The sequence below is a fragment of the Lissotriton helveticus genome, chromosome 11 (genome assembly GCF_964261635.1).
Source record: "Lissotriton helveticus chromosome 11, aLisHel1.1, whole genome shotgun sequence".
In the NCBI taxonomy this organism is placed as follows: Eukaryota; Metazoa; Chordata; class Amphibia; order Caudata; family Salamandridae; genus Lissotriton; species Lissotriton helveticus.
In genome coordinates this window covers 1,190,147,461-1,190,171,131 of record NC_136072.1, presented here as the reverse complement: position 1 = coordinate 1,190,171,131, position 23,671 = coordinate 1,190,147,461, and the positions used below count along the sequence as shown (strand labels likewise).

At 52.7% G+C, this 23,671-nt stretch overlaps 1 protein-coding gene across 1 annotated transcript in view; it reads right to left on the bottom strand.

Moving 5' to 3' along the window:
- LOC144790961 (uncharacterized) overlaps positions 1-23,671 on the bottom strand; it is a 100,133-nt gene that overhangs the window by 26,349 nt on the left and 50,113 nt on the right. The window contains exons 2-5 of the mRNA XM_078665579.1: positions 5,750-5,855; positions 2,868-2,933; positions 1,578-1,643; positions 951-1,019 (exon numbers count right to left, since the gene is read on the bottom strand). Coding sequence (XP_078521705.1) covers positions 951-1,019; positions 1,578-1,643; positions 2,868-2,933; positions 5,750-5,855 — 307 coding nt within the window. The remainder of the gene's footprint in view (positions 1-950; positions 1,020-1,577; positions 1,644-2,867; positions 2,934-5,749; positions 5,856-23,671) is intronic.

Sequence of the window (23,671 nt, the reverse complement as noted above, 5' to 3'; positions counted from 1 at the left end):
TAAGAAGCAGTAGCGTCACTAGTGTGAGAAACAGTAGTGTCACCAGTGTGAGAAGCAGTAGAGTCACCAGTGTGAGAAGCAGTAGCGTCACCAGTGTGAGAAGCAGCAGAGTCCCCAGTGTGGGAAGCAGTAGCGTCACAGGTGTGAGAAGCAGTAGAGTCACCAGTGTAAGAAGCAGTAGAGTCACCAGTGTGAGAAGCAGTAGCGTCACCAGTGTGAGAAGCAGCAGAGTCACCAGTGTGGGAAGCAGTAGCGTCACCAGTGTGAGAAGCAGTAGAGTCACCATTGTAAGAAGCAGCAGCGTCACCAGTGTGAGAAGCAGTAGAGTCACCAGTGTGAGAAGCAGTAGAGTCACCAGTGTGGGAAGCAGTAGCGTCACAGGTGTGAGAAGCAGTAGAGTCACCAGTGTGGGAAGCAGTAGAGTCACCAGTGTGAGAAGCAGTAGAGTCACCAGTGTGGGAAGCAGTAGAGTCACTAGTGTGAGAAGCAGTAGCGTCACCAGTGTGAGAAGCAGCAGAGTCACCAGTGTGGGAAGCAGCAGAGTCACCAGTGTAAGAAGCAGCAGCGTCACCAGTGTGAGAAGCAGTAGAGTCACCAGTGTGAGAAGCAGTAGAGTCACCAGTGTGGGAAGCAGTAGCGTCACAGGTGTGAGAAGCAGTAGAGTCACCAGTGTAAGAAGCAGCAGCGTCACCAGTGTGAGAAGCAGTAGAGTCACCAGTGTGGGAAGCAGTAGCGTCACAGGTGTGAGAAGCAGTAGAGTCACCAGTGTGGGAAGCAGTAGAGTCACCAGTGTGAGAAGCAGTAGAGTCACCAGTGTGGGAAGCAGTAGCGTCACAGGTGTGAGAAGCAGTAGAGTCACCAGTGTGGGAAGCAGTAGCGTCACAGGTGTGAGAAGCAGTAGAGTCACCAGTGTGGGAAGCAGTAGCGTCACAGGTGTGAGAAGCAGTAGAGTCACCAGTGTGGGAAGCAGTAGAGTCACCAGTGTGAGAAGCAGTAGAGTCACCAGTGTGGGAAGCAGTAGCGTCACAGGTGTGAGAAGCAGTAGAGTCACCAGTGTGGGAAGCAGTAGCGTCACAGGTGTGAGAAGCAGTAGAGTCACCAGTGTGGGAAGCAGTAGCGTCACAGGTGTGAGAAGCAGTAGAGTCACCAGTGTGGGAAGCAGTAGCGTCACAGGTATGAGAAGCAGTAGTGTCACCAGTGTAAGAAGCAGTAGAGTCACCAGTGTGAGAAGCAGTAGAGTCACCAGTGTGGGAAGCAGTAGCGTCACAGGTATGAGAAGCAGTAGTGTCACCAGTGTAAGAAGCAGTAGAGTCACCAGTGTGAGAAGCAGTAGAGTCACCAGTGTGGGAAGCAGTAGCGTCACAGGTATGAGAAGCAGTAGTGTCACCAGTGTGAGAAGCAGTAGAGTCACCAGTGTGATAAGCAGTAGAGTCACCAGTGTGAGAAGCAGTAGCGTCACTAGTGTGAGAAGCAGTAGTGTCACCAGTGTGAGAAGCAGTAGTGTCACCAGTGTGAGAAGCAGCAGAGTCACCAGTGGTAGAAGCAGTAGAGTCACCAGTGTGAGAAGCAGTAGTGTCACCAGTGTGAGAAGCAGTAGTGTCACTAGTGTGATAAGCAGTAGCGTCACCAGTGTGAGAAGCAGCAGAGTCACCAGTGTGAGAAGCAGCAGAGTCACCAGTGTGAGAAGCAGTAGTGTCACCAATGTGAGAAGCAGTAGAGTCACCAGTGTGAGAAGCAGTAGCGTCACAGGTGTGAGAAGCAGCAGAGTCACCAGTGTGAGAAGCAGTAGCGTTACAGGTGTGAGAAGCAGTAGAGTCACCAGTGTAAGAAGCAGTAGCGTCACTAGTGTGAGAAACAGTAGTGTCACCAGTGTGAGAAGCAGTAGAGTCACCAGTGTGAGAAGCAGTAGCGTCACCAGTGTGAGAAGCAGCAGAGTCCCCAGTGTGGGAAGCAGTAGCGTCACAGGTGTGAGAAGCAGTAGAGTCACCAGTGTAAGAAGCAGTAGAGTCACCAGTGTGAGAAGCAGTAGCGTCACCAGTGTGAGAAGCAGCAGAGTCACCAGTGTGGGAAGCAGTAGCGTCACCAGTGTGAGAAGCAGTAGAGTCACCATTGTAAGAAGCAGCAGCGTCACCAGTGTGAGAAGCAGTAGAGTCACCAGTGTGAGAAGCAGTAGAGTCACCAGTGTGGGAAGCAGTAGCGTCACAGGTGTGAGAAGCAGTAGAGTCACCAGTGTGGGAAGCAGTAGAGTCACCAGTGTGAGAAGCAGTAGAGTCACCAGTGTGGGAAGCAGTAGAGTCACTAGTGTGAGAAGCAGTAGCGTCACCAGTGTGAGAAGCAGCAGAGTCACCAGTGTGGGAAGCAGCAGAGTCACCAGTGTAAGAAGCAGCAGCGTCACCAGTGTGAGAAGCAGTAGAGTCACCAGTGTGAGAAGCAGTAGAGTCACCAGTGTGGGAAGCAGTAGCGTCACAGGTGTGAGAAGCAGTAGAGTCACCAGTGTAAGAAGCAGCAGCGTCACCAGTGTGAGAAGCAGTAGAGTCACCAGTGTGGGAAGCAGTAGCGTCACAGGTGTGAGAAGCAGTAGAGTCACCAGTGTGGGAAGCAGTAGAGTCACCAGTGTGAGAAGCAGTAGAGTCACCAGTGTGGGAAGCAGTAGCGTCACAGGTGTGAGAAGCAGTAGAGTCACCAGTGTGGGAAGCAGTAGCGTCACAGGTGTGAGAAGCAGTAGAGTCACCAGTGTGGGAAGCAGTAGCGTCACAGGTGTGAGAAGCAGTAGAGTCACCAGTGTGGGAAGCAGTAGCGTCACAGGTATGAGAAGCAGTAGTGTCACCAGTGTAAGAAGCAGTAGAGTCACCAGTGTGAGAAGCAGTAGAGTCACCAGTGTGGGAAGCAGTAGCGTCACAGGTGTGAGAAGCAGTAGAGTCACCAGTGTGGGAAGCAGTAGCGTCACAGGTATGAGAAGCAGTAGTGTCACCAGTGTAAGAAGCAGTAGAGTCACCAGTGTGATAAGCAGTAGAGTCACAGGTATGAGAAGCAGTAGAGTCACCAGTGTAAGAAGCAGTAGAGTCACCAGTGTGGGAAGCAGCAGCGTCACAGGTATGAGAAGCAGTAGCGTCACCAGTGTAAGAAGCAGTAGCGTCACCAGTGTAAGAAGCAGTAGAGTCACCAGTGTGGGAAGCAGTAGCGTCACAGGTATGAGAAGCAGTAGTGTCACCAGTGTAAGAAGCAGTAGCGTCACCAGTGTGAGAAGCAGTAGAGTCACCAGTGTGGGAAGCAGTAGAGTCACCAGTGTGGGAAGCAGTAGTGTCACAGGTGTGAGAAGCAGTAGTGTCACTAGTGTGAGAAGCAGTAGAGTCACCAGTGTGGGAAGCAGTAGCGTCACAGGTGTGAGAAGCAGTAGAGTCACCAGTGTGGGAAGCAGTAGCGTCACAGGTGTGAGAAGCAGTAGAGTCACCAGTGTGGGAAGCAGTAGCGTCACAGGTGTGAGAAGCAGTAGTGTCACTAGTGTGAGAAGCAGTAGAGTCACCAGTGTGGGAAGCAGTAGAGTCACCAGTGTGAGAAGCAGTAGAGTCACCAGTGTGGGAAGCAGTAGCGTCACAGGTGTGAGAAGCAGTAGAGTCACCAGTGTGGGAAGCAGTAGCGTCACAGGTGTGAGAAGCAGCAGAGTCACCAGTGTGGGAAGCAGTAGCGTCACAGGTGTGAGAAGCAGTAGAGTCACCAGTGTGGGAAGCAGTAGAGTCACAGGTATGAGAAGCAGTAGTGTCACCAGTGTGAGAAGCAGCAGAGTCACCAGTGTGAGAAGCAGTAGCGTCACAGGTGTGAGAAGCAGTAGAGTCACCAGTGTAAGAAGCAGTAGAGTCACCAGTGTGGGAAGCAGTAGAGTCACCAGTGTAAGAAGCAGTAGCGTCACTAGTGTGAGAAGCAGTAGTGTCACCAGTGTGAGAAGCAGTAGAGTCACAGGTATGAGAAGCAGTAGAGTCACCAGTGTAAGAAGCAGTAGAGTCACCAGTGTGGGAAGCAGTAGCGTCACAGGTATGAGAAGCAGTAGAGTCACCAGTGTGAGAAGCAGTAGTGTCACCAGTGTGAGAAGCAGTAGAGTCACCAGTGTGGGAAGCAGTAGTGTCACTAGTGTGGGAAGCAGTAGAGTCACCAGTGTGGGAAGCAGTAGAGTCACCAGTGTGAGAAGCAGTAGTGTCACCAGTGTAAGAAGCAGTAGAGTCACCAGTGTGGGAAGCAGCAGCGTCACAGGTATGAGAAGCAGTAGAGTCACCAGTGTGAGAAGCAGTAGAGTCACCAGTGTGAGAAGCAGTAGAGTCACCAGTGTGAGAAGCAGTAGTGTCACCAGTGTAAGAAGCAGTAGAGTCACCAGTGTGGGAAGCAGCAGCGTCACAGGTATGAGAAGCAGTAGAGTCACCAGTGTGAGAAGCAGTAGTGTCACCAGTGTGAGAAGCAGTAGAGTCACCAGTGTGGGAAGCAGTAGTGTCACTAGTGTGGGAAGCAGTAGAGTCACCAGTGTGGGAAGCAGTAGCGTCACAGGTGTGAGAAGCAGCAGAGTCACCAGTGTGGGAAGCAGTAGCGTCACAGGTGTGAGAAGCAGTAGAGTCACCAGTGTGGGAAGCAGTAGTATCACCGGTGTGGGATCAGCAGCGTCACAGGTATGAGAAGCAGTAGAGTCACCAGTGTGAGAAGCAGCAGAGTCACCAGTGTGGGAAGCAGTAGAGTCACCAGTGTAAGAAGCAGTAGCGTCACTAGTGTGAGAAGCAGTAGAGTCACCAGTGGTAGAAGCAGTAGAGTCACCAGTGTGGGAAGCAGCAGCGTCACAGGTATGAGAAGCAGTAGAGTCACCAGTGTGAGAAGCAGTAGTGTCACCAGTGTGAGAAGCAGTAGAGTCACCAGTGTGGGAAGCAGTAGTGTCACTAGTGTGGGAAGCAGTAGAGTCACCAGTGTGGGAAGCAGTAGTGTCACCAGTGTGAGAAGCAGTAGAGTCACCAGTGTGGGAAGCAGTAGCGTCACAGGTGTGAGAAGCAGTAGAGTCACCAGTGTGAGAAGCAGCAGCGTCACAGGTATGAGAAGCAGTAGCGTCACAGGTGTGAGAAGCAGCAGAGTCACCAGTGTGGGAAGCAGTAGCGTCACAGGTGTGAGAAGCAGTAGAGTCACCAGTGTGAGAAGCAGCAGAGTCACCAGTGTGGGAAGCAGTAGCGTCACAGGTGTGAGAAGCAGTAGAGTCACCAGTGTGAGAAGCAGTAGTATCACCGGTGTGGGAAGCAGCAGCGTCACAGGTATGAGAAGCAGTAGAGTCACCAGTGTGAGAAGCAGCAGAGTCACCAGTGTGGGAAGCAGTAGAGTCACCAGTGTAAGAAGCAGTAGCGTCACAGGTGTGAGAAGCAGTAGAGTCACCAGTGTGGGAAGCAGTAGCGTCACAGGTGTGAGAAGCAGTAGAGTCACCAGTGTGAGAAGCAGCAGCGTCACAGGTATGAGAAGCAGTAGAGTCACCAGTGTAAGAAGCAGCAGAGTCACCAGTGTGGGAAGCAGTAGCGTCACAGGTGTGAGAAGCAGTAGAGTCACCAGTGTGAGAAGCAGTAGCGTCACTAGTGTAAGAAGCAGCAGAGTCACCAGTGTGGGAAGCAGTAGCGTCACAGGTGTGAGAAGCAGTAGAGTCACCAGTGTGAGAAGCAGTAGTATCACCGGTGTGGGAAGCAGCAGCGTCACAGGTATGAGAAGCAGTAGAGTCACCAGTGTGAGCAGCAGTAGTGTCACCAGTGGTAGAAGCAGTAGAGTCACTAGTGTGAGAAGCAGTAGCGTCACCAGTGTAAGAAGCAGTAGCGTCACAGGTGTGAGAAGCAGTAGAGTCACCAGTGTGGGAAGCAGTAGAGTCACCAGTGTGAGAAGCAGTAGAGTCACCAGTGTGGGAAGCAGTAGCGTCACAGGTGTGAGAAGCAGTAGAGTCACCAGTGTGGGAAGCAGTAGCGTCACAGGTGTGAGAAGCAGTAGAGTCACCAGTGTGGGAAGCAGTAGCGTCACAGGTATGAGAAGCAGTAGTGTCACCAGTGTAAGAAGCAGTAGAGTCACCAGTGTGAGAAGCAGTAGAGTCACCAGTGTGGGAAGCAGTAGCGTCACAGGTGTGAGAAGCAGTAGAGTCACCAGTGTGGGAAGCAGTAGCGTCACAGGTATGAGAAGCAGTAGTGTCACCAGCATGAGAAGCAGTAGGGTCACCAGTGTGGGAAGCAGTAGCGTCACAGGTGTGAGAAGCAGTAGAGTCACCAGTGTGATAAGCAGTAGAGTCACAGGTATGAGAAGCAGTAGAGTCACCAGTGTAAGAAGCAGTAGAGTCACCAGTGTGGGAAGCAGCAGCGTCACAGGTATGAGAAGCAGTAGCGTCACCAGTGTAAGAAGCAGTAGCGTCACCAGTGTAAGAAGCAGTAGAGTCACCAGTGTGGGAAGCAGTAGCGTCACAGGTATGAGAAGCAGTAGTGTCACCAGTGTAAGAAGCAGTAGCGTCACCAGTGTGAGAAGCAGTAGAGTCACCAGTGTGGGAAGCAGTAGAGTCACCAGTGTGGGAAGCAGTAGCGTCACAGGTGTGAGAAGCAGTAGAGTCACCAGTGTGGGAAGCAGTAGCGTCACAGGTGTGAGAAGCAGTAGTGTCACTAGTGTGAGAAGCAGTAGAGTCACCAGTGTGGGAAGCAGTAGAGTCACCAGTGTGAGAAGCAGTAGAGTCACCAGTGTGGGAAGCAGTAGCGTCACAGGTGTGAGAAGCAGTAGAGTCACCAGTGTGGGAAGCAGTAGCGTCACAGGTGTGAGAAGCAGCAGAGTCACCAGTGTGGGAAGCAGTAGCGTCACAGGTGTGAGAAGCAGTAGAGTCACCAGTGTGGGAAGCAGTAGAGTCACAGGTATGAGAAGCAGTAGTGTCACCAGTGTGAGAAGCAGCAGAGTCACCAGTGTGAGAAGCAGTAGCGTCACAGGTGTGAGAAGCAGTAGAGTCACCAGTGTAAGAAGCAGTAGAGTCACCAGTGTGGGAAGCAGTAGAGTCACCAGTGTAAGAAGCAGTAGCGTCACTAGTGTGAGAAGCAGTAGTGTCACCAGTGTGAGAAGCAGTAGAGTCACAGGTATGAGAAGCAGTAGAGTCACCAGTGTGGGAAGCAGTAGCGTCACAGGTATGAGAAGCAGTAGAGTCACCAGTGTGAGAAGCAGTAGTGTCACCAGTGTGAGAAGCAGTAGAGTCACCAGTGTGGGAAGCAGTAGTGTCACTAGTGTGGGAAGCAGTAGAGTCACCAGTGTGGGAAGCAGTAGAGTCACCAGTGTGAGAAGCAGTAGTGTCACCAGTGTAAGAAGCAGTAGAGTCACCAGTGTGGGAAGCAGCAGCGTCACAGGTATGAGAAGCAGTAGAGTCACCAGTGTGAGAAGCAGTAGAGTCACCAGTGTGAGAAGCAGTAGAGTCACCAGTGTGAGAAGCAGTAGTGTCACCAGTGTAAGAAGCAGTAGAGTCACCAGTGTGGGAAGCAGCAGCGTCACAGGTATGAGAAGCAGTAGAGTCACCAGTGTGAGAAGCAGTAGTGTCACCAGTGTGAGAAGCAGTAGAGTCACCAGTGTGGGAAGCAGTAGTGTCACTAGTGTGGGAAGCAGTAGAGTCACCAGTGTGGGAAGCAGTAGCGTCACAGGTGTGAGAAGCAGCAGAGTCACCAGTGTGGGAAGCAGTAGCGTCACAGGTGTGAGAAGCAGTAGAGTCACCAGTGTGGGAAGCAGTAGTATCACCGGTGTGGGAAGCAGCAGCGTCACAGGTATGAGAAGCAGTAGAGTCACCAGTGTGAGAAGCAGCAGAGTCACCAGTGTGGGAAGCAGTAGAGTCACCAGTGTAAGAAGCAGTAGCGTCACTAGTGTGAGAAGCAGTAGAGTCACCAGTGGTAGAAGCAGTAGAGTCACCAGTGTGGGAAGCAGCAGCGTCACAGGTATGAGAAGCAGTAGAGTCACCAGTGTGAGAAGCAGTAGTGTCACCAGTGTGAGAAGCAGTAGAGTCACCAGTGTGGGAAGCAGTAGTGTCACTAGTGTGGGAAGCAGTAGAGTCACCAGTGTGGGAAGCAGTAGTGTCACCAGTGTGAGAAGCAGTAGAGTCACCAGTGTGGGAAGCAGTAGCGTCACAGGTGTGAGAAGCAGTAGAGTCACCAGTGTGAGAAGCAGCAGCGTCACAGGTATGAGAAGCAGTAGCGTCACAGGTGTGAGAAGCAGCAGAGTCACCAGTGTGGGAAGCAGTAGCGTCACAGGTGTGAGAAGCAGTAGAGTCACCAGTGTGAGAAGCAGCAGAGTCACCAGTGTGGGAAGCAGTAGCGTCACAGGTGTGAGAAGCAGTAGAGTCACCAGTGTGAGAAGCAGTAGTATCACCGGTGTGGGAAGCAGCAGCGTCACAGGTATGAGAAGCAGTAGAGTCACCAGTGTGAGAAGCAGCAGAGTCACCAGTGTGGGAAGCAGTAGAGTCACCAGTGTAAGAAGCAGTAGCGTCACAGGTGTGAGAAGCAGTAGAGTCACCAGTGTGGGAAGCAGTAGCGTCACAGGTGTGAGAAGCAGTAGAGTCACCAGTGTGAGAAGCAGCAGCGTCACAGGTATGAGAAGCAGTAGTGTCACCAGTGTGAGAAGCAGTAGTGTCACCAGTGTGAGAAGCAGCAGAGTCACCAGTGGTAGAAGCAGTAGAGTCACCAGTGTAAGAAGCAGCAGAGTCACCAGTGTGGGAAGCAGTAGCGTCACAGGTGTGAGAAGCAGTAGAGTCACCAGTGTGAGAAGCAGTAGTGTCACCAGTGTGAGAAGCAGCAGAGTCACCAGTGGTAGAAGCAGTAGAGTCACCAGTGTAAGAAGCAGCAGAGTCACCAGTGTGGGAAGCAGTAGCGTCACAGGTGTGAGAAGCAGTAGAGTCACCAGTGTGAGAAGCAGTAGCGTCACTAGTGTAAGAAGCAGCAGAGTCACCAGTGTGGGAAGCAGTAGAGTCACCAGTGTGGGAAGCAGTAGCGTCACAGGTGTGAGAAGCAGTAGAGTCACAGGTATGAGAAGCAGTAGCGTCACAGGTGTGAGAAGCAGTAGAGTCACCAGTGTGGGAAGCAGTAGTGTCACAGGTGTGAGAAGCAGTAGAGTCACCAGTGTGAGAAGCAGTAGCGTCACTAGTGTAAGAAGCAGCAGAGTCACCAGTGTGGGAAGCAGTAGCGTCACAGGTGTGAGAAGCAGTAGTGTCACCAGTGTGAGAAGCAGTAGTATCACCGGTGTGGGAAGCAGCAGCGTCACAGGTATGAGAAGCAGTAGAGTCACCAGTGTGAGCAGCAGTAGTGTCACCAGTGGTAGAAGCAGTAGAGTCACCAGTGTGAGAAGCAGTAGCGTCACAGGTATGAGAAGCAGTAGTGTCACCAGTGTGAGAAGCAGTAGTGTCACCAGTGTGAGAAGCAGTAGTATCACCGGTGTGGGAAGCAGCAGCGTCACAGGTATGAGAAGCAGTAGTGTCACCAGTGTGAGAAGCAGTAGTGTCACCAGTGTGAGAAGCAGTAGTATCACCGGTGTGGGAAGCAGCAGCGTCACAGGTATGAGAAGCAGTAGTGTCACCAGTGTGAGCAGCAGTAGTGTCACCAGTGTAAGAAGCAGTAGAGTCACCAGTGTGGGAAATGCAGAGGATGATGAAAAACACCCAGTGAGTAACTCAGCTCTTCCTCACTCTGTGGGAGAACATGCTACAATTACACATAGATCATTTCATATAAAAAATGGCCTTCGACTCTATCGCTTCTCCCCGGACACTGGGTCGAGGAAGAAAGGAGTCAGAGTAATGAAATCGCTTGTAATTATCTGTGACGTCACCTTTTCTGCCACAAAATGTTTCAATTTTTTTTTTTGTTGGGTAATGCACAAGCCAAGGCGCTTTGGGTCAAGCACGCGAAGAAGTAAGGACATCAACAACTTGTGAAAACGTTATTGAGAGTTGCTATAGAGACTGCGTCCCCATGATACCACGGCAGAAAGCACTTTGGAACCCAAACCACTGTAATCAGTGTCACCTCGTGTCTGCCTGTGCTTCACAAGTGCTGAGGGGCCAGGCCAATGGGCTTCCCTGCATATCTCCAGGATGGAAGCCCTGTGGACCTCCTCCCAACAAGATGCCTTGCCTCTGGGTGACTTATCTTCAATCTGCCCTGTACAACCCAAATTATTTTCTTTGTGTGCTGCCGCCATCGAGGGGTGCACCTACCTATTCAAAGAAGAGATGGAAGGTTTTAGATTTCTTGCAGGGCCACAAATAATAAAGAGAGCTCCTGGCTGGAAGGGGAAACCCGCCTGAAATGAAGTAAAACAGCTCCTCTCACATCTAACATTTCAGGGCTTCTGGAGAAAAAGAGTTAAGGACAAACGTGGGCAGAAGGACCACCTGTGCTAAATGAAGCAAGGAATACGCCGTTGGTGCAAAGAACAGGCGGAACTCGGTCTATCAGGAAACACTTTCAGAATAGACCTGAGAGCGAGAACCGAGGTCTCCTAACCTTCTATCAAAATAATGGCTAAAAGAAAGAACATGTTTGGGGTTAAACACTGCATGGAAATAAAATCCAAAGGTTGAAAGGGATTCTTTTGGAGAGCATCAAGTATCAGAAGACCCCATTCAGGAGCCAAACCCTTGACAGAAGATCTAGAGAAGAGGAGATTTTGAGAAATGTAAAAACACAAAGCTGTAGTAAGAGAAAAAAAAACTCCAAGTAACCTGGAATGCTTTAAAAGGAGCCCATTAAAGCCTCAGGGTAGCAACTGCCAGACCCATGGAAAATCCCTCCTGAAGAAAAGAAGGAATGCTCACTTCATCACAGGACAATCATTCCTAAAACACCTCTGCGGGAAAGGTGGTCGGTGAGAGTGAGAGAGGAGAGGGCAAGGTTTGCTAGAAGCTTCGACCACCAAAGCCAAACCTTTAGATAATCGTTTCCTCTGAAGGCCTCCCCTGCCATCCTACAAACCAAGAACCGGAAGATGCAACAGGACAGCCTGAGTCGGAACAGAGGATAGAAGAAGGAAATAAAGGAAGCACCCGCTGCTGATCCCACCCCACCTGAAGAAGAAGAGGGAACAAAGAGACGCCTTCAGGTAGCCCTCAATGCGGCTGCTCGGCTGCTGGTCCATCTCCCCAAGCCCTCCTCTGCCTCTAATCTCTTACGCGTCCTTCACTGGCCCTCCATTGAGAAGCAAGTCCAATGAAACGCCTTATGTTTCATGCATGAGGCCATGTGGAACAAGGGTCCACTCTATCTCAGATCCTTGGTGTCACCCTACTGCCCCAGGAGACCCCTTCGTTCAAGCGATCTGCATCTTTCCACTGGTCCCAGATTCAGGGGGGCTCGACAGGGCGAGAGTCCTTCTCTTATCTGGGTCCCAAACTATGGAATTTGCTCCCTGACTCTCTGAGAGCTTGTCAATCCCTCTGTGTTTTTTATAAACTTCTAAAAACCTGGCTCTTTTGACTTTGGTTTCTGCCCTTTGATTGCCAAGTGCTGGGAAACCCTGTTGGGTAGCTATGCGCTACGCGCAACTTCAAAGTAAAGTAAGTAAAGATAAGAGGGGGCAGAAAGGAAAATCATTATCAAAATCGGAGAGAGGGTATTTTCTTTGGCTACCACCACATTCTCCATTCCTATGTGAAGTGAAGAAAGGGATAGAAAATGTTCTTTGCCGTTTAGACAATCAATGTAACTTAGCGCCCTCAGCAAGCCCTAGGACAGAAGACCCCTCCTCCGTCTGATGCTTATGTACTATTTCATCATCACATAGAGCATTCTTTCTCATCACAATTTGAGCCCCCCTGACTCTGAGTTGGACACCCCCGAAGGGCTTGTCTGACAGCTTCCATCTCTTTCAGCTCAAAAGAAAGATTCTGCATTGTGGGACCACCTGCTCTGGTGTTCCATGGAGCCCATCATAGCGCTGGGACGCTCCTTGTAGAAGTATCTATGCGCTTTTTAAAATGTGCATTCATTCATTCATTTATTCTCCAAGCGTTACCACTGGCATCTGTCGTGATCATCTTCGGCGTCTGTGTCTTCAGAGGAGTTCCCATCCGTCATCTCTGAATCAAATCCCCCTAAACTTGAAGGCGGTCTCTTGCTTGGGATTGACCCTGATCCTGGAGAGATGAAAATGTTCCTCTGTATTTTTACAAGTGCGAGCTCCAGAAGAGGACCCGTTCTCTGTCTGTCTGTCTGTCTGTCTGTCTCCTATAAATTCCAGATCGTGAATTGGAGCAAAGCTGGATTTTTTTCCAGTTGATCCGGAATCCATGTTTCTGATGGACGTCTACTCTGCCTGGTTCCTTGAAGTAAGGCGGATCTCCAATCAGTGGATACGGATTTAATTCAATCTCTTGATCGTGTGGACAGGCTCCCAGAGGAGACGAGACCTGTTTCCAATCAACGAGTCCGAGACCCCCTGGTCCAGGGAAAGAAGCTCAGGGACCAATTAAGGTCAAGCGAGATAGCCGTAAATGTAAATTGTAAATTGATACTTGTATAGCGCACTACTCACCCGCAAGGGTCTCAAGGCGCTTGTACGAATACCGCTGTGGAACCCATCCTGGCTTTCCCTGTGAGGTGTCCACTTCTGGGCACCCCCAAGGTGGAGGCCAGGCATCCTTAGCGTTGTGGGGGCCGTTGTGGAGATTAAGCAAGCTATTGCCCAGAGTTGCAGAGTGGGACCCATGATTGGAATAGGCACCGAGGAGAGAATTATCAGGTCCGGGGAATTTTGAGCCCAAGACCCGCCGAGGCGGGAATTGAACCCTGGTCCCGGGCTAGACCTCTGCATCAGGGTCTGACGCTCTAACCATTGAGCCACACTTCTCTCAGCCGTCTACTCTGCTGTTGCATATTCGCTAGCCAGTCCGAAAAGTATATGTTCTTTCTTTTCTCATTGTTGCAACCAAACTCTGAACGTCTTCAACCAGTGACTGCACAGTGCACGCCTGCGCTCTCCTTTCACGCATCAGTGGCGCCCCCCAGCGCCTCCTGAAGGTCTGTTGCCTTGACAAGGTGAGCCCTCCACTTCAGTTTAGGAAACAACCCCGGACACAAACTCAGGTTTCATTTAACTCTGTCAAAAAGGGACTACGTGTCCCAGAAGGCATAGCGCAGCTGCCCTTTTCTGCAGGGCATCATTATAACAAGCGCCCCCATCAGCGCCCAGACGCGTCATAGTGAGGAGTCCTGGGGAGAGGGTGTGCCTGCTCGGTCTGAGGTGAAAGGTCATAGTGAGGGTCCTGAGGAGCGGTGTGCCTGCTCGGTCTGAGGTGAAAGGTCATAGTGAGGAGTCCTGGGGAGCGGTGTGTCTGCTCGGTCTGAGGTGAAAGGTCATAGTGAGGAGTCCTGGGGTGCGGTGTGCCTGCTGGGTCTGAGGTGAAAGGTCATAGTGAGGGTCCTGAGGAGCGGTGTGCCTGCTCGGTCAGAGGTGAAAGGTCATAGTGAGGAGTCCTAGGGAGAGGGTGTGCCTGCTCGGTCTGAGGTGAAAGGTCATAGTGAGGGTCCTGAGGAGCGGTGTGCCTGCTCGGTCTGAGGTGAAAGGTCATAGTGAGGGTCCTGAGGAGCGGTGTGCCTGCTCGGTCTGAGGTGAAAGGTCATAGTGAGGGTCCTGAGGAGCGGTGTGTCTGCTCGGTCTGAGGTGAAAGGTCATAGTGAGGGTCCTGGGGAGAGGGTGTGCCTGCTCGGTCTGAGGTGAAAGGTCATAGTGAGGGTCCTGAGGAGCGGTGTGCCTGCTCGGTCTGAGGTGAAAGGTCATAGTGAGGGTCCTGAGGAGCGGTGTGCCTGCTCGGTCTGAGGTGAAAGGTCATAGTGAGGAGTCCTGAGGAGCGGTGTGCCTACTCGGTCTGAGGTGAAAGGTCATAGTGAGGGTCCTGAGGAGCGGTGTGTCTGCTCGGTCTGAGGTGAAAGGTCATAGTGAGGGTCCTGAGGAGCGGTGTGCCTGCTCGGTCTGAGGTGAAAGGTCATAGTGAGGAGTCCTAGGGAGAGGGTGTGCCTGCTCGGTCTGAGGTGAAAGGTCATAGTGAGGAGTCCTAGGGAGAGGGTGTGCCTGCTCGGTCTGAGGTGAAAGGTCATAGTGAGGGTCCTGAGGAGCGGTGTGTCTGCTCGGTCTGAGGTGAAAGGTCATAGTGAGGGTCCTGAGGAGCGGTGTGCCTGCTCGGTCTGAGGTGAAAGGTCATAGTGAGGAGTCCTAGGGAGAAGGTGTGCCTGCTCGGTCTGAGGTGAAAGGTCATAGTGAGGAGTCCTAGGGAGAGGGTGTGCCTGCTCGGTCTGAGGTGAAAGGTCATAGTGAGGAGTCCTGGGGAGCGGTGTGCCTGCTCGGTCTGAGGTGAAAGGTCATAGTGAGGAGTCCTAGGGAGAGGGTGTGCCTGCTCGGTCTGAGGTGAAAGGTCATAGTGAGGAGTCCTGGGGAGCGGTGTGTCTGCTCGGTCTGAGGTGAAAGGTCATAGTGAGGGTCCTGAGGAGTGGTGTGCCTGCTCGGTCTGAGGTGAAAGGTCATAGTGAGGGTCCTGAGGAGCGGTGTGCCTGCTCGGTCTGAGGTGAAAGGTCATAGTGAGGGTCCTGAGGAGCGGTGTGCCTGCTCGGTCTGAGGTGAAAGGTCATAGTGAGGGTCCTGAGGAGCGGTGTGTCTGCTCGGTCTGAGGTGAAAGGTCATAGTGAGGGTCCTGAGGAGTGGTGTGCCTGCTCGGTCTGAGGTGAAAGGTCATAGTGAGGGTCCTGAGGAGCGGTGTGTCTGCTCGGTCTGAGGTGAAAGGTCATAGTGAGGGTCCTGAGGAGCGGTGTGCCTGCTCGGTCTGAGGTGAAAGGTCATAGTGAGGAGTCCTGGGGAGTGGCTGTGTCTGCTCGGTCTGAGGTGAAAGGTCATAGTGAGGGTCCTGGGGAGAGGGTGTGCCTGCTCGGTCTGAGGTGAAAGGTCATAGTGAGGAGTCCTGGGGAGTGGCTGTGTCTGCTCGGTCTGAGGTGAAAGGTCATAGTGAGGGTCCTGGGGAGAGGGTGTGCCTGCTCGGTCTGAGGTGAAAGGTCATAGTGAGGAGTCCTAGGGAGAGGGTGTGCCTGCTCGGTCTGAGGTGAAAGGTCATAGTGAGGAGTCCTAGGGAGAGGGTGTGCCTGCTCGGTCTGAGGTGAAAGGTCATAGTGAGGGTCCTGAGGAGCGGTGTGCCTGCTCGGTCTGAGGTGAAAGGTCATAGTGAGGGTCCTGAGGAGCGGTGTGTCTGCTCGGTCTGAGGTGAAAGGTCATAGTGAGGGTCCTGAGGAGCGGTGTGCCTGCTCGGTCTGAGGTGAAAGGTCATAGTGAGGGTCCTGAGGAGCGGTGTGTCTGCTCGGTCTGAGGTGAAAGGTCATAGTGAGGGTCCTGAGGAGCGGTGTGCCTGCTCGGTCTGAGGTGAAAGGTCATAGTGAGGAGTCCTAGGGAGAAGGTGTGCCTGCTCGGTCTGAGGTGAAAGGTCATAGTGAGGAGTCCTAGGGAGAAGGTGTGCCTGCTCGGTCTGAGGTGAAAGGTCATAGTGAGGAGTCCTAGGGAGAAGGTGTGCCTGCTCGGTCTGAGGTGAAAGGTCATAGTGAGGAGTCCTAGGGAGAAGGTGTGCCTGCTCGGTCTGAGGTGAAAGGTCATAGTGAGGAGTCCTGAGGAGCGGTGTGCCTGCTCGGTCTGAGGTGAAAGGTCATAGTGAGGGTCCTGGGGAGAGGGTGTGCCTGCTCGGTCTGAGGTGAAAGGTCATAGTGAGGGTCCTGAGGAGCGGTGTGCCTGCTCGGTCTGAAATGAAAGGTCATAGTGAGGAGTCCTAGGGAGAGGGTGTGCCTGCTCGGTCTGAGGTGAAAGGTCATAGTGAGGGTCCTGAGGAGCGGTGTGTCTGCTCGGTCTGAGGTGAAAGGTCATAGTGAGGGTCCTGAGGAGCGGTGTGTCTGCTCGGTCTGAGGTGAAAGGTCATAGTGAGGGTCCTGAGGAACGGTGTGCCTGCTCGGTCTGAGGTGAAAGGTCATAGTGAGGGTCCTGAGGAGCGGTGTGTCTGCTCGGTCTGAGGTGAAAGGTCATAGTGAGGGTCCTGAGGAGCGGTGTGCCTGCTCGGTCTGAGGTGAAAGGTCATAGTGAGGGTCCTGAGGAGCGGTGTGTCTGCTCGGTCTGAGGTGAAAGGTCATAGTGAGGAGTACTAGGGAGAGGGTGTGCCTGCTCGGTCTGAGGTGAAAGGTCATAGTGAGGGTCCTGAGGAGCGGTGTGTCTGCTCGGTCTGAGGTGAAAGGTCATAGTGAGGAGTCCTAGGGAGAGGGTGTGCCTGCTCGGTCTGAGGTGAAAGGTCATAGTGAGGGTCCTGAGGAGCGGTGTGTCTGCTCGGTCTGAGGTGAAAGGTCATAGTGAGGGTCCTGAGGAGCGGTGTGTCTGCTCGGTCTGAGGTGAAAGGTCATAGTGAGGGTCCTGAGGAGCGGTGTGTCTGCTCGGTCTGAGGTGAAAGGTCACAGTGAGGGTCCTGAGGAGCGGTGTGCCTGCTCGGTCTGAGGTGAAAGGTCATAGTGAGGAGTCCTAGGGAGAGGGTGTGCCTGCTCGGTCTGAGGTGAAAGGTCATAGTGAGGAGTCCTAGGGAGAGGGTGTGCCTGCTCGGTCTGAGGTGAAAGGTCATAGTGAGGAGTCCTAGGGAGAGGGTGTGCCTGCTCGGTCTGAGGTGAAAGGTCATAGTGAGGGTCCTGGGGAGAGGGTGTGCCTGCTCGGTCTGAGGTGAAAGGTCATAGTGAGGGTCCTGAGGAGCAGTGTGCCTGCTCGGTCTGAGGTGAAAGGTCATAGTGAGGGTCCTGAGGAGCGGTGTGTCTGCTCGGTCTGAGGTGAAAGGTCATAGTGAGGGTCCTGAGGAGCAGTGTGCCTGCTCGGTCTGAGGTGAAAGGTCATAGTGAGGGTCCTGAGGAGCGGTTTGCCTGCTCGGTCTGAGGTGAAAGGTCATAGTGAGGGTCCTGAGGAGCGGTGTGTCTGCTCGGTCTGAGGTGAAAGGTCATAGTGAGGAGTCCTAGGGAGAAGGTGTGCCTACTCGGTCTGAGGTGAAAGGTCATAGTGAGGAGTCCTAGGGAGAGGGTGTGCCTGCTCGGTCTGAGGTGAAAGGTCATAGTGAGGAGTCCTAGGGAGAGGGTGTGCCTGCTCGGTCTGAGGTGAAAGGTCATAGTGAGGGTCCTGAGGAGCGGTGTGTCTGCTCGGTCTGAGGTGAAAGGTCATAGTGAGGGTCCTGAGGAGCGGTGTGCCTGCTCGGTCTGAGGTGAAAGGTCATAGTGAGGGTCCTGAGGAGCGGTGTGTCTGCTCGGTCTGAGGTGAAAGGTCATAGTGAGGAGTCCTAGGGAGAGGGTGTGCCTGCTCGGTCTGAGGTGAAAGGTCATAGTGAGGAGTCCTAGGGAGAGGGTGTGCCTGCTCGGTCTGAGGTGAAAGGTCATAGTGAGGGTCCTGAGGAGCGGTGTGTCTGCTCGGTCTGAGGTGAAAGGTCATAGTGAGGGTCCTGAGGAGCGGTGTGCCTGCTCGGTCTGAGGTGAAAGGTCATAGTGAGGAGTCCTAGGGAGAAGGTGTGCCTGCTCGGTCTGAGGTGAAAGGTCATAGTGAGGAGTCCTAGGGAGAAGGTGTGCCTGCTCGGTCTGAGGTGAAAGGTCATAGTGAGGAGTCCTAGGGAGAAGGTGTGCCTGCTCGGTCTGAGGTGAAAGGTCATAGTGAGGAGTCCTAGGGAGAAGGTGTGCCTGCTCGGTCTGAGGTGAAAGGTCATAGTGAGGAGTCCTGAGGAGCGGTGTGCCTGCTCGGTCTGAGGTGAAAGGTCATAGTGAGGGTCCTGGGGAGAGGGTGTGCCTGCTCGGTCTGAGGTGAAAGGTCATAGTGAGGGTCCTGAGGAGCGGTGTGCCTGCTCGGTCTGAGGTGAAAGGTCATAGTGAGGAGTCCTAGGGAGAGGGTGTGCCTGCTCGGTCTGAGGTGAAAGGTCATAGTGAGGGTCCTGAGGAGCGGTGTGTCTGCTCGGTCTGAGGTGAAAGGTCATAGTGAGGGTCCTGAGGAGCGGTGTGTCTGCTCGGTCTGAGGTGAAAGGTCATAGTGAGGGTCCTGAGGAGCGGTGTGCCTGCTCGGTCTGAGGTGAAAGGTCATAGTGAGGGTCCTGAGGAGCGGTGTGTCTGCTCGGTCTGAGGTGAAAGGTCATAGTGAGGGTCCTGAGGAGCGGTGTGCCTGCTCGGTCTGAGGTGAAAGGTCATAGTGAGGAGTCCTAGGGAGAAGGTGTGCCTGCTCGGTCTGAGGTGAAAGGTCATAGTGAGGAGTCCTAGGGAGAAGGTGTGCCTGCTCGGTCTGAGGTGAAAGGTCATAGTGAGGAGTCCTAGGGAGAAGGTGTGCCTGCTCGGTCTGAGGTGAAAGGTCATAGTGAGGAGTCCTGAGGAGCGGTGTGCCTGCTCGGTCTGAGGTGAAAGGTCATAGTGAGGGTCCTGGGGAGAGGGTGTGCCTGCTCGGTCTGAGGTGAAAGGTCATAGTGAGGGTCCTGAGGAGCGGTGTGCCTGCTCGGTCTGAGGTGAAAGGTCATAGTGAGGAGTCCTAGGGAGAGGGTGTGCCTGCTCGGTCTGAGGTGAAAGGTCATAGTGAGGGTCCTGAGGAGCGGTGTGTCTGCTCGGTCTGAGGTGAAAGGTCATAGTGAGGGTCCTGAGGAGCGGTGTGTCTGCTCGGTCTGAGGTGAAAGGTCATAGTGAGGGTCCTGAGGAGCGGTGTGCCTGCTCGGTCTGAGGTGAAAGGTCATAGTGAGGGTCCTGAGGAGCGGTGTGCCTGCTCGGTCTGAGGTGAAAGGTCATAGTGAGGAGTCCGAGGGAGAGGGTGTGCCTGCTCGGTCTGAGGTGAAAGGTCATAGTGAGGGTCCTGAGGAGCGGTGTGTCTGCTCGGTCTGAGGTGAAAGGTCATAGTGAGGGTCCTGAGGAGCGGTGTGTCTGCTCGGTCTGAGGTGAAAGGTCATAGTGAGGGTCCTGAGGAGCGGTGTGCCTGCTCGGTCTGAGGTGAAAGGTCATAGTGAGGGTCCTGAGGAGCGGTGTGTCTGCTCGGTCTGAGGTGAAAGGTCATAGTGAGGGTCCTGAGGAGCGGTGTGCCTGCTCGGTCTGAGGTGAAAGGTCATAGTGAGGGTCCTGAGGAGCGGTGTGTCTGCTCGGTCTGAGGTGAAAGGTCATAGTGAGGAGTCCTAGGGAGAGGGTGTGCCTGCTCGGTCTGAGGTGAAAGGTCATAGTGAGGGTTCTGAGGAGCGGTGTGTCTGCTCGGTCTGAGGTGAAAGGTCATAGTGAGGGTCCTGAGGAGCGGTGTGTCTGCTCGGTCTGAGGTGAAAGGTCATAGTGAGGGTCCTGAGGAGCGGTGTGCCTGCTCGGTCTGAGGTGAAAGGTCATAGTGAGGGTCCTGAGGAGCGGTGTGTCTGCTCGGTCTGAGGTGAAAGGTCATAGTGAGGGTCCTGAGGAGCGGTGTGTCTGCTCGGTCTGAGGTGAAAGGTCATAGTGAGGGTCCTGAGGAGCGGTGTGCCTGCTCGGTCTGAGGTGAAAGGTCATAGTGAGGGTCCTGAGGAGCGGTGTGCCTGCTCGGTCTGAGGTGAAAGGTCATAGTGAGGGTCCTGAGGAGCGGTGTGTCTGCTCGGTCTGAGGTGAAAGGTCATAGTGAGGAGTCCTAAGGAGAGGGTGTGCCTGCTCGGTCTGAGGTGAAAGGTCATAGTGAGGGTCCTGAGGAGCGGTGTGTCTGCTCAGTCTGAGGTGAAAGGTCATAGTGAGGGTCCTGAGGAGCGGTGTGCCTGCTCGGTCTGAGGTGAAAGGTCATAGTGAGGGTCCTGAGGAGCGGTGTGCCTGCTCGGTCTGAGGTGAAAGGTCATAGTGAGGGTCCTGGGGAGAGGGTGTGCCTGCTCGGTCTGAGGTGAAAGGTCATAGTGAGGGTCCTGAGGAGCGGTGTGTCTGCTCGGTCTGAGGTGAAAGGTCATAGTGAGGGTCCTGAGGAGCGGTGTGTCTGCTCGGTCTGAGGTGAAAGGTCATAGTGAGGAGTCCTAGGGAGAGGGTGTGCCTGCTCGGTCTGAGGTGAAAGGTCATAGTGAGGAGTCCTAGGGAGAGGGTGTGCCTGCTCGGTCTGAGGTGAAAGGTCATAGTGAGGGTCCTGGGGAGAGGGTGTGCCTGCTCGGTCTGAGGTGAAAGGTCATAGTGAGGGTCCTGAGGAGCAGTGTGCCTGCTCGGTCTGAGGTGAAAGGTCATAGTGAGGGTCCTGAGGAGCGGTGTGTCTGCTCGGTCTGAGGTGAAAGGTCATAGTGAGGGTCCTGAGGAGCAGTGTGCCTGCTCAGTCTGAGGTGAAAGGTCATAGTGAGGGTCCTGAGGAGCGGTGTGCCTGCTCGGTCTGAGGTGAAAGGTCATAGTGAGGGTCCTGAGGAGCGGTGTGCCTGCTCGGTCTGAGGTGAAAGGTCATAGTGAGGGTCCTGAGGAGCGGTGTGTCTGCTCGGCCTGAGGTGAAAGGTCATAGTGAGGGTCCTGAGGAGCGGTGTGTCTGCTCGGTCTGAGGTGAAAGGTCATAGTGAGGAGTCCTAGGGAGAGGGTGTGCCTGCTCGGTCTGAGGTGAAAGGTCATAGTGAGGAGTCCTAGGGAGAGGGTGTGCCTGCTCGGTCTGAGGTGAAAGGTCATAGTGAGGAGTCCTAGGGAGAGGGTGTGCCTGCTCGGTCTGAGGTGAAAGGTCATAGTGAGGGTCCTGAGGAGCGGTGTGTCTGCTCGGTCTGAGGTGAAAGGTCATAGTGAGGGTCCTGAGGAGCGGTGTGCCTGCTCGGTCTGAGGTGAAAGGTCATAGTGAGGGTCCTGAGGAGCGGTGTGCCTGCTCGGTCTGAGGTGAAAGGTCATAGTGAGGGTCCTGAGGAGCGGTGTGCCTGCTCGGTCTGAGGTGAAAGGTCATAGTGAGGAGTCCTGAGGAGTTGTGTGCCTGCTCGGTCTGAGGTGAAAGGTCATAGTGAGGAGTCCTGGGGAGTGGCTGTGTCTGCTCGGTCTGAGGTGAAAGGTCATAGTGAAGAGTCCTAGGGAGAGGGTGTGCCTGCTCGGTCTGAGGTGAAAGGTCATAGTGAGGAGTCCTGGGGTGCGGTGTGCCTGCTGGGTCTGAGGTGAAAGGTCATAGTGAGGGTCCTGAGGAGCGGTGTGCCTGCTCGGTCAGAGGTGAAAGGTCATAGTGAGGAGTCCTAGGGAGAGGGTGTGCCTGCTCGGTCTGAGGTGAAAGGTCATAGTGAGGGTCCTGAGGAGCGGTGTGCCTGCTCGGTCTGAGGTGAAAGGTCATAGTGAGGGTCCTGAGGAGCGGTGTGCCTGCTCGGTCTGAGGTGAAAGGTCATAGTGAGGGTCCTGAGGAGCGGTGTGCCTGCTCGGTCTGAGGTGAAAGGTCATAGTGAGGGTCCTGAGGAGCGGTGTGCCTGCTCGGTCTGAGGTGAAAGGTCATAGTGAGGGTCCTGAGGAGCGGTGTGTCTGCTCGGTCTGAGGTGAAAGGTCATAGTGAGGGTCCTGAGGAGCGGTGTGCCTGCTCGGTCTGAGGTGAAAGGTCATAGTGAGGGTCCTGGGGAGAGGGTGTGCCTGCTCGGTCTGAGGTGAAAGGTCATAGTGAGGGTCCTGGGGAGAGGGTGTGCCTGCTCGGTCTGAGGTGAAAGGTCATAGTGAGGAGTCCTAAGGAGAGGGTGTGTCTGCTCGGTCTGAGGTGAAAGGTCATAGTGAGGATTCCTAGGGAGAGGGTGTGCCTGCTCGGTCTGAGGTGAAAGGGCGAGGTTTCCAGCAGTTCTGGAAGATTCTTGAGACCGGACGTGGCTCCTTGTCGGAGCGCTATGGAAGCACTAACTTTGATTTAAACCTTCGTGACAGGATTCCTGGGCCCACTGCATTCACCTTCCTGACTTTGAAAGCTTTAATTGAATAAAATGTATTTGTAGTAAATGTCAAATGCAAGTTATTATCCTTGCAGAGTGTTATTGATACTGTGTGTCAGTAGAAGGCAATCATTTATTTTGAACAATTTTTAGATACATTTTGACACTCAATACTTCTGAGTATTAAACTATTGTTTTTGGCAACTTCTGGAAACTCTAGTTACCAAACTTTTCTCGAAAGAGAGAAAAGGGTAATGAAGTGTAAGTAAGCCTTGATGGAACGGGGGGGGGGCATATTACCAAGGGCTCTTATCGCCGCTTTAGCGGGACTTTTTCCTGCTAAAGCGGCGATAATTTGATCGCCCTATTACCAAGCTGTCGCTAACACCAGTTAGCGACAGCTAGTAGGAGATAGCGACCATCTTGGGGCCCACTTTGCATGTCATTGATATTTATCACTAATGAAATGCAAAGTCCACCGCATTTTATTGACAAAATTTAGGTGTAATTTAATGCATTATGTTTTGGGAGTGTTTGAAGGGTGGAGTAAGCCTGAGGATACAGCACTTTGTAAATGCGATGATATGTCTATACAGGACACAATGCACTTTACTTTCTTTTGCGGATATTATTACGAGAGCAGGTCAACATTTTTAAAACCCCTGTTAAGGTGTTCAGGGATTGCCCAGGCGAGTCCTGCTTTATTATATTTACAGTTGCTTGATACTCCCTGGGTAATTTTTATTGTGGCTAGGTATTTGGTTGCTGCTATTCGTGCAAAGAAGTTAAGATGTATAAATAACGTTGCTGGTATGGATATTTTGTGCTCATGATCACTCCTACTGAATCTCTATTGAGGATAAGTTACTTCTTCTTCACAATTTCATCTACCTCATGGTCTTAAAGTATGCCTTCTGATACATTTTTAATACACTGTTAATTACGATTTTTTAAACGTTTATGATGTTTTTACAGAGTATAATGAATGAAATTTCTTATGTTTGTGTGTACTTTGTATGATTTTAAATAATCGAATAAAGTGGTATTGACTTGACTTGACATGCAAAGTGGGCGTGCCAAGATGTTAGCGACTGCAAACAGTCGCTAACATCGCTATCTCCTATTACCTACAAAGGTGTAGTTTTCGAAATATTTGCGCTAAGCGCGAATATCTCCAAAAGCTAACGCCTACCCAGAGCAGTTCTCAGCCATGTTATCCAATGGGAGGTGGATAACATGGCTAAGAGCATTGTCACGATAATGTGTGAATATCGCTATATTCTCAGCGATATTCACGCATTTTGAATTATTTTTATCGTTTCTGAGATAAACCTTGTGGATAGCAAGGTATCTCAGCGATAAAAATCGTCGTAGCACGGCGATAAAATTATTCCCGCTAACCCTGTCAAGCGATAAATATCGCTATTTCTAGGTAATATGCCCCCTTCAGTCCAAACTCCTCTGATGAAAGGTTCATTGAGACAATATAGAAACAGCCTGTGAAGAGCCGAGCCGCTACACACAGCCCCCTCCTGAGAGGTGGCTGCAGGTGAAAGGTGACTGAAGGCTGTTGTAAGCGATGTTTGATGAAACTCATAGTAAGTTAGACCTACTGCAAGTTATTCACTCCAAACTAAACTGTATTAGATGCTCGCAGTCTTGCTATAGGTATAATCCTGAATCTGTCAGTGCAGACTCAGGGTTGGAGGTGGAACATCGTATGTTCTAGGGGTGGGCGGAATCTCGCTGAGTTTCACACCGCAGAATTCCGCAGAGTTACCTAAAACTCTGCTAGATTCTGCGAAGTTCTGCGAGTGGCAGAATTTTGGCACATCGCTG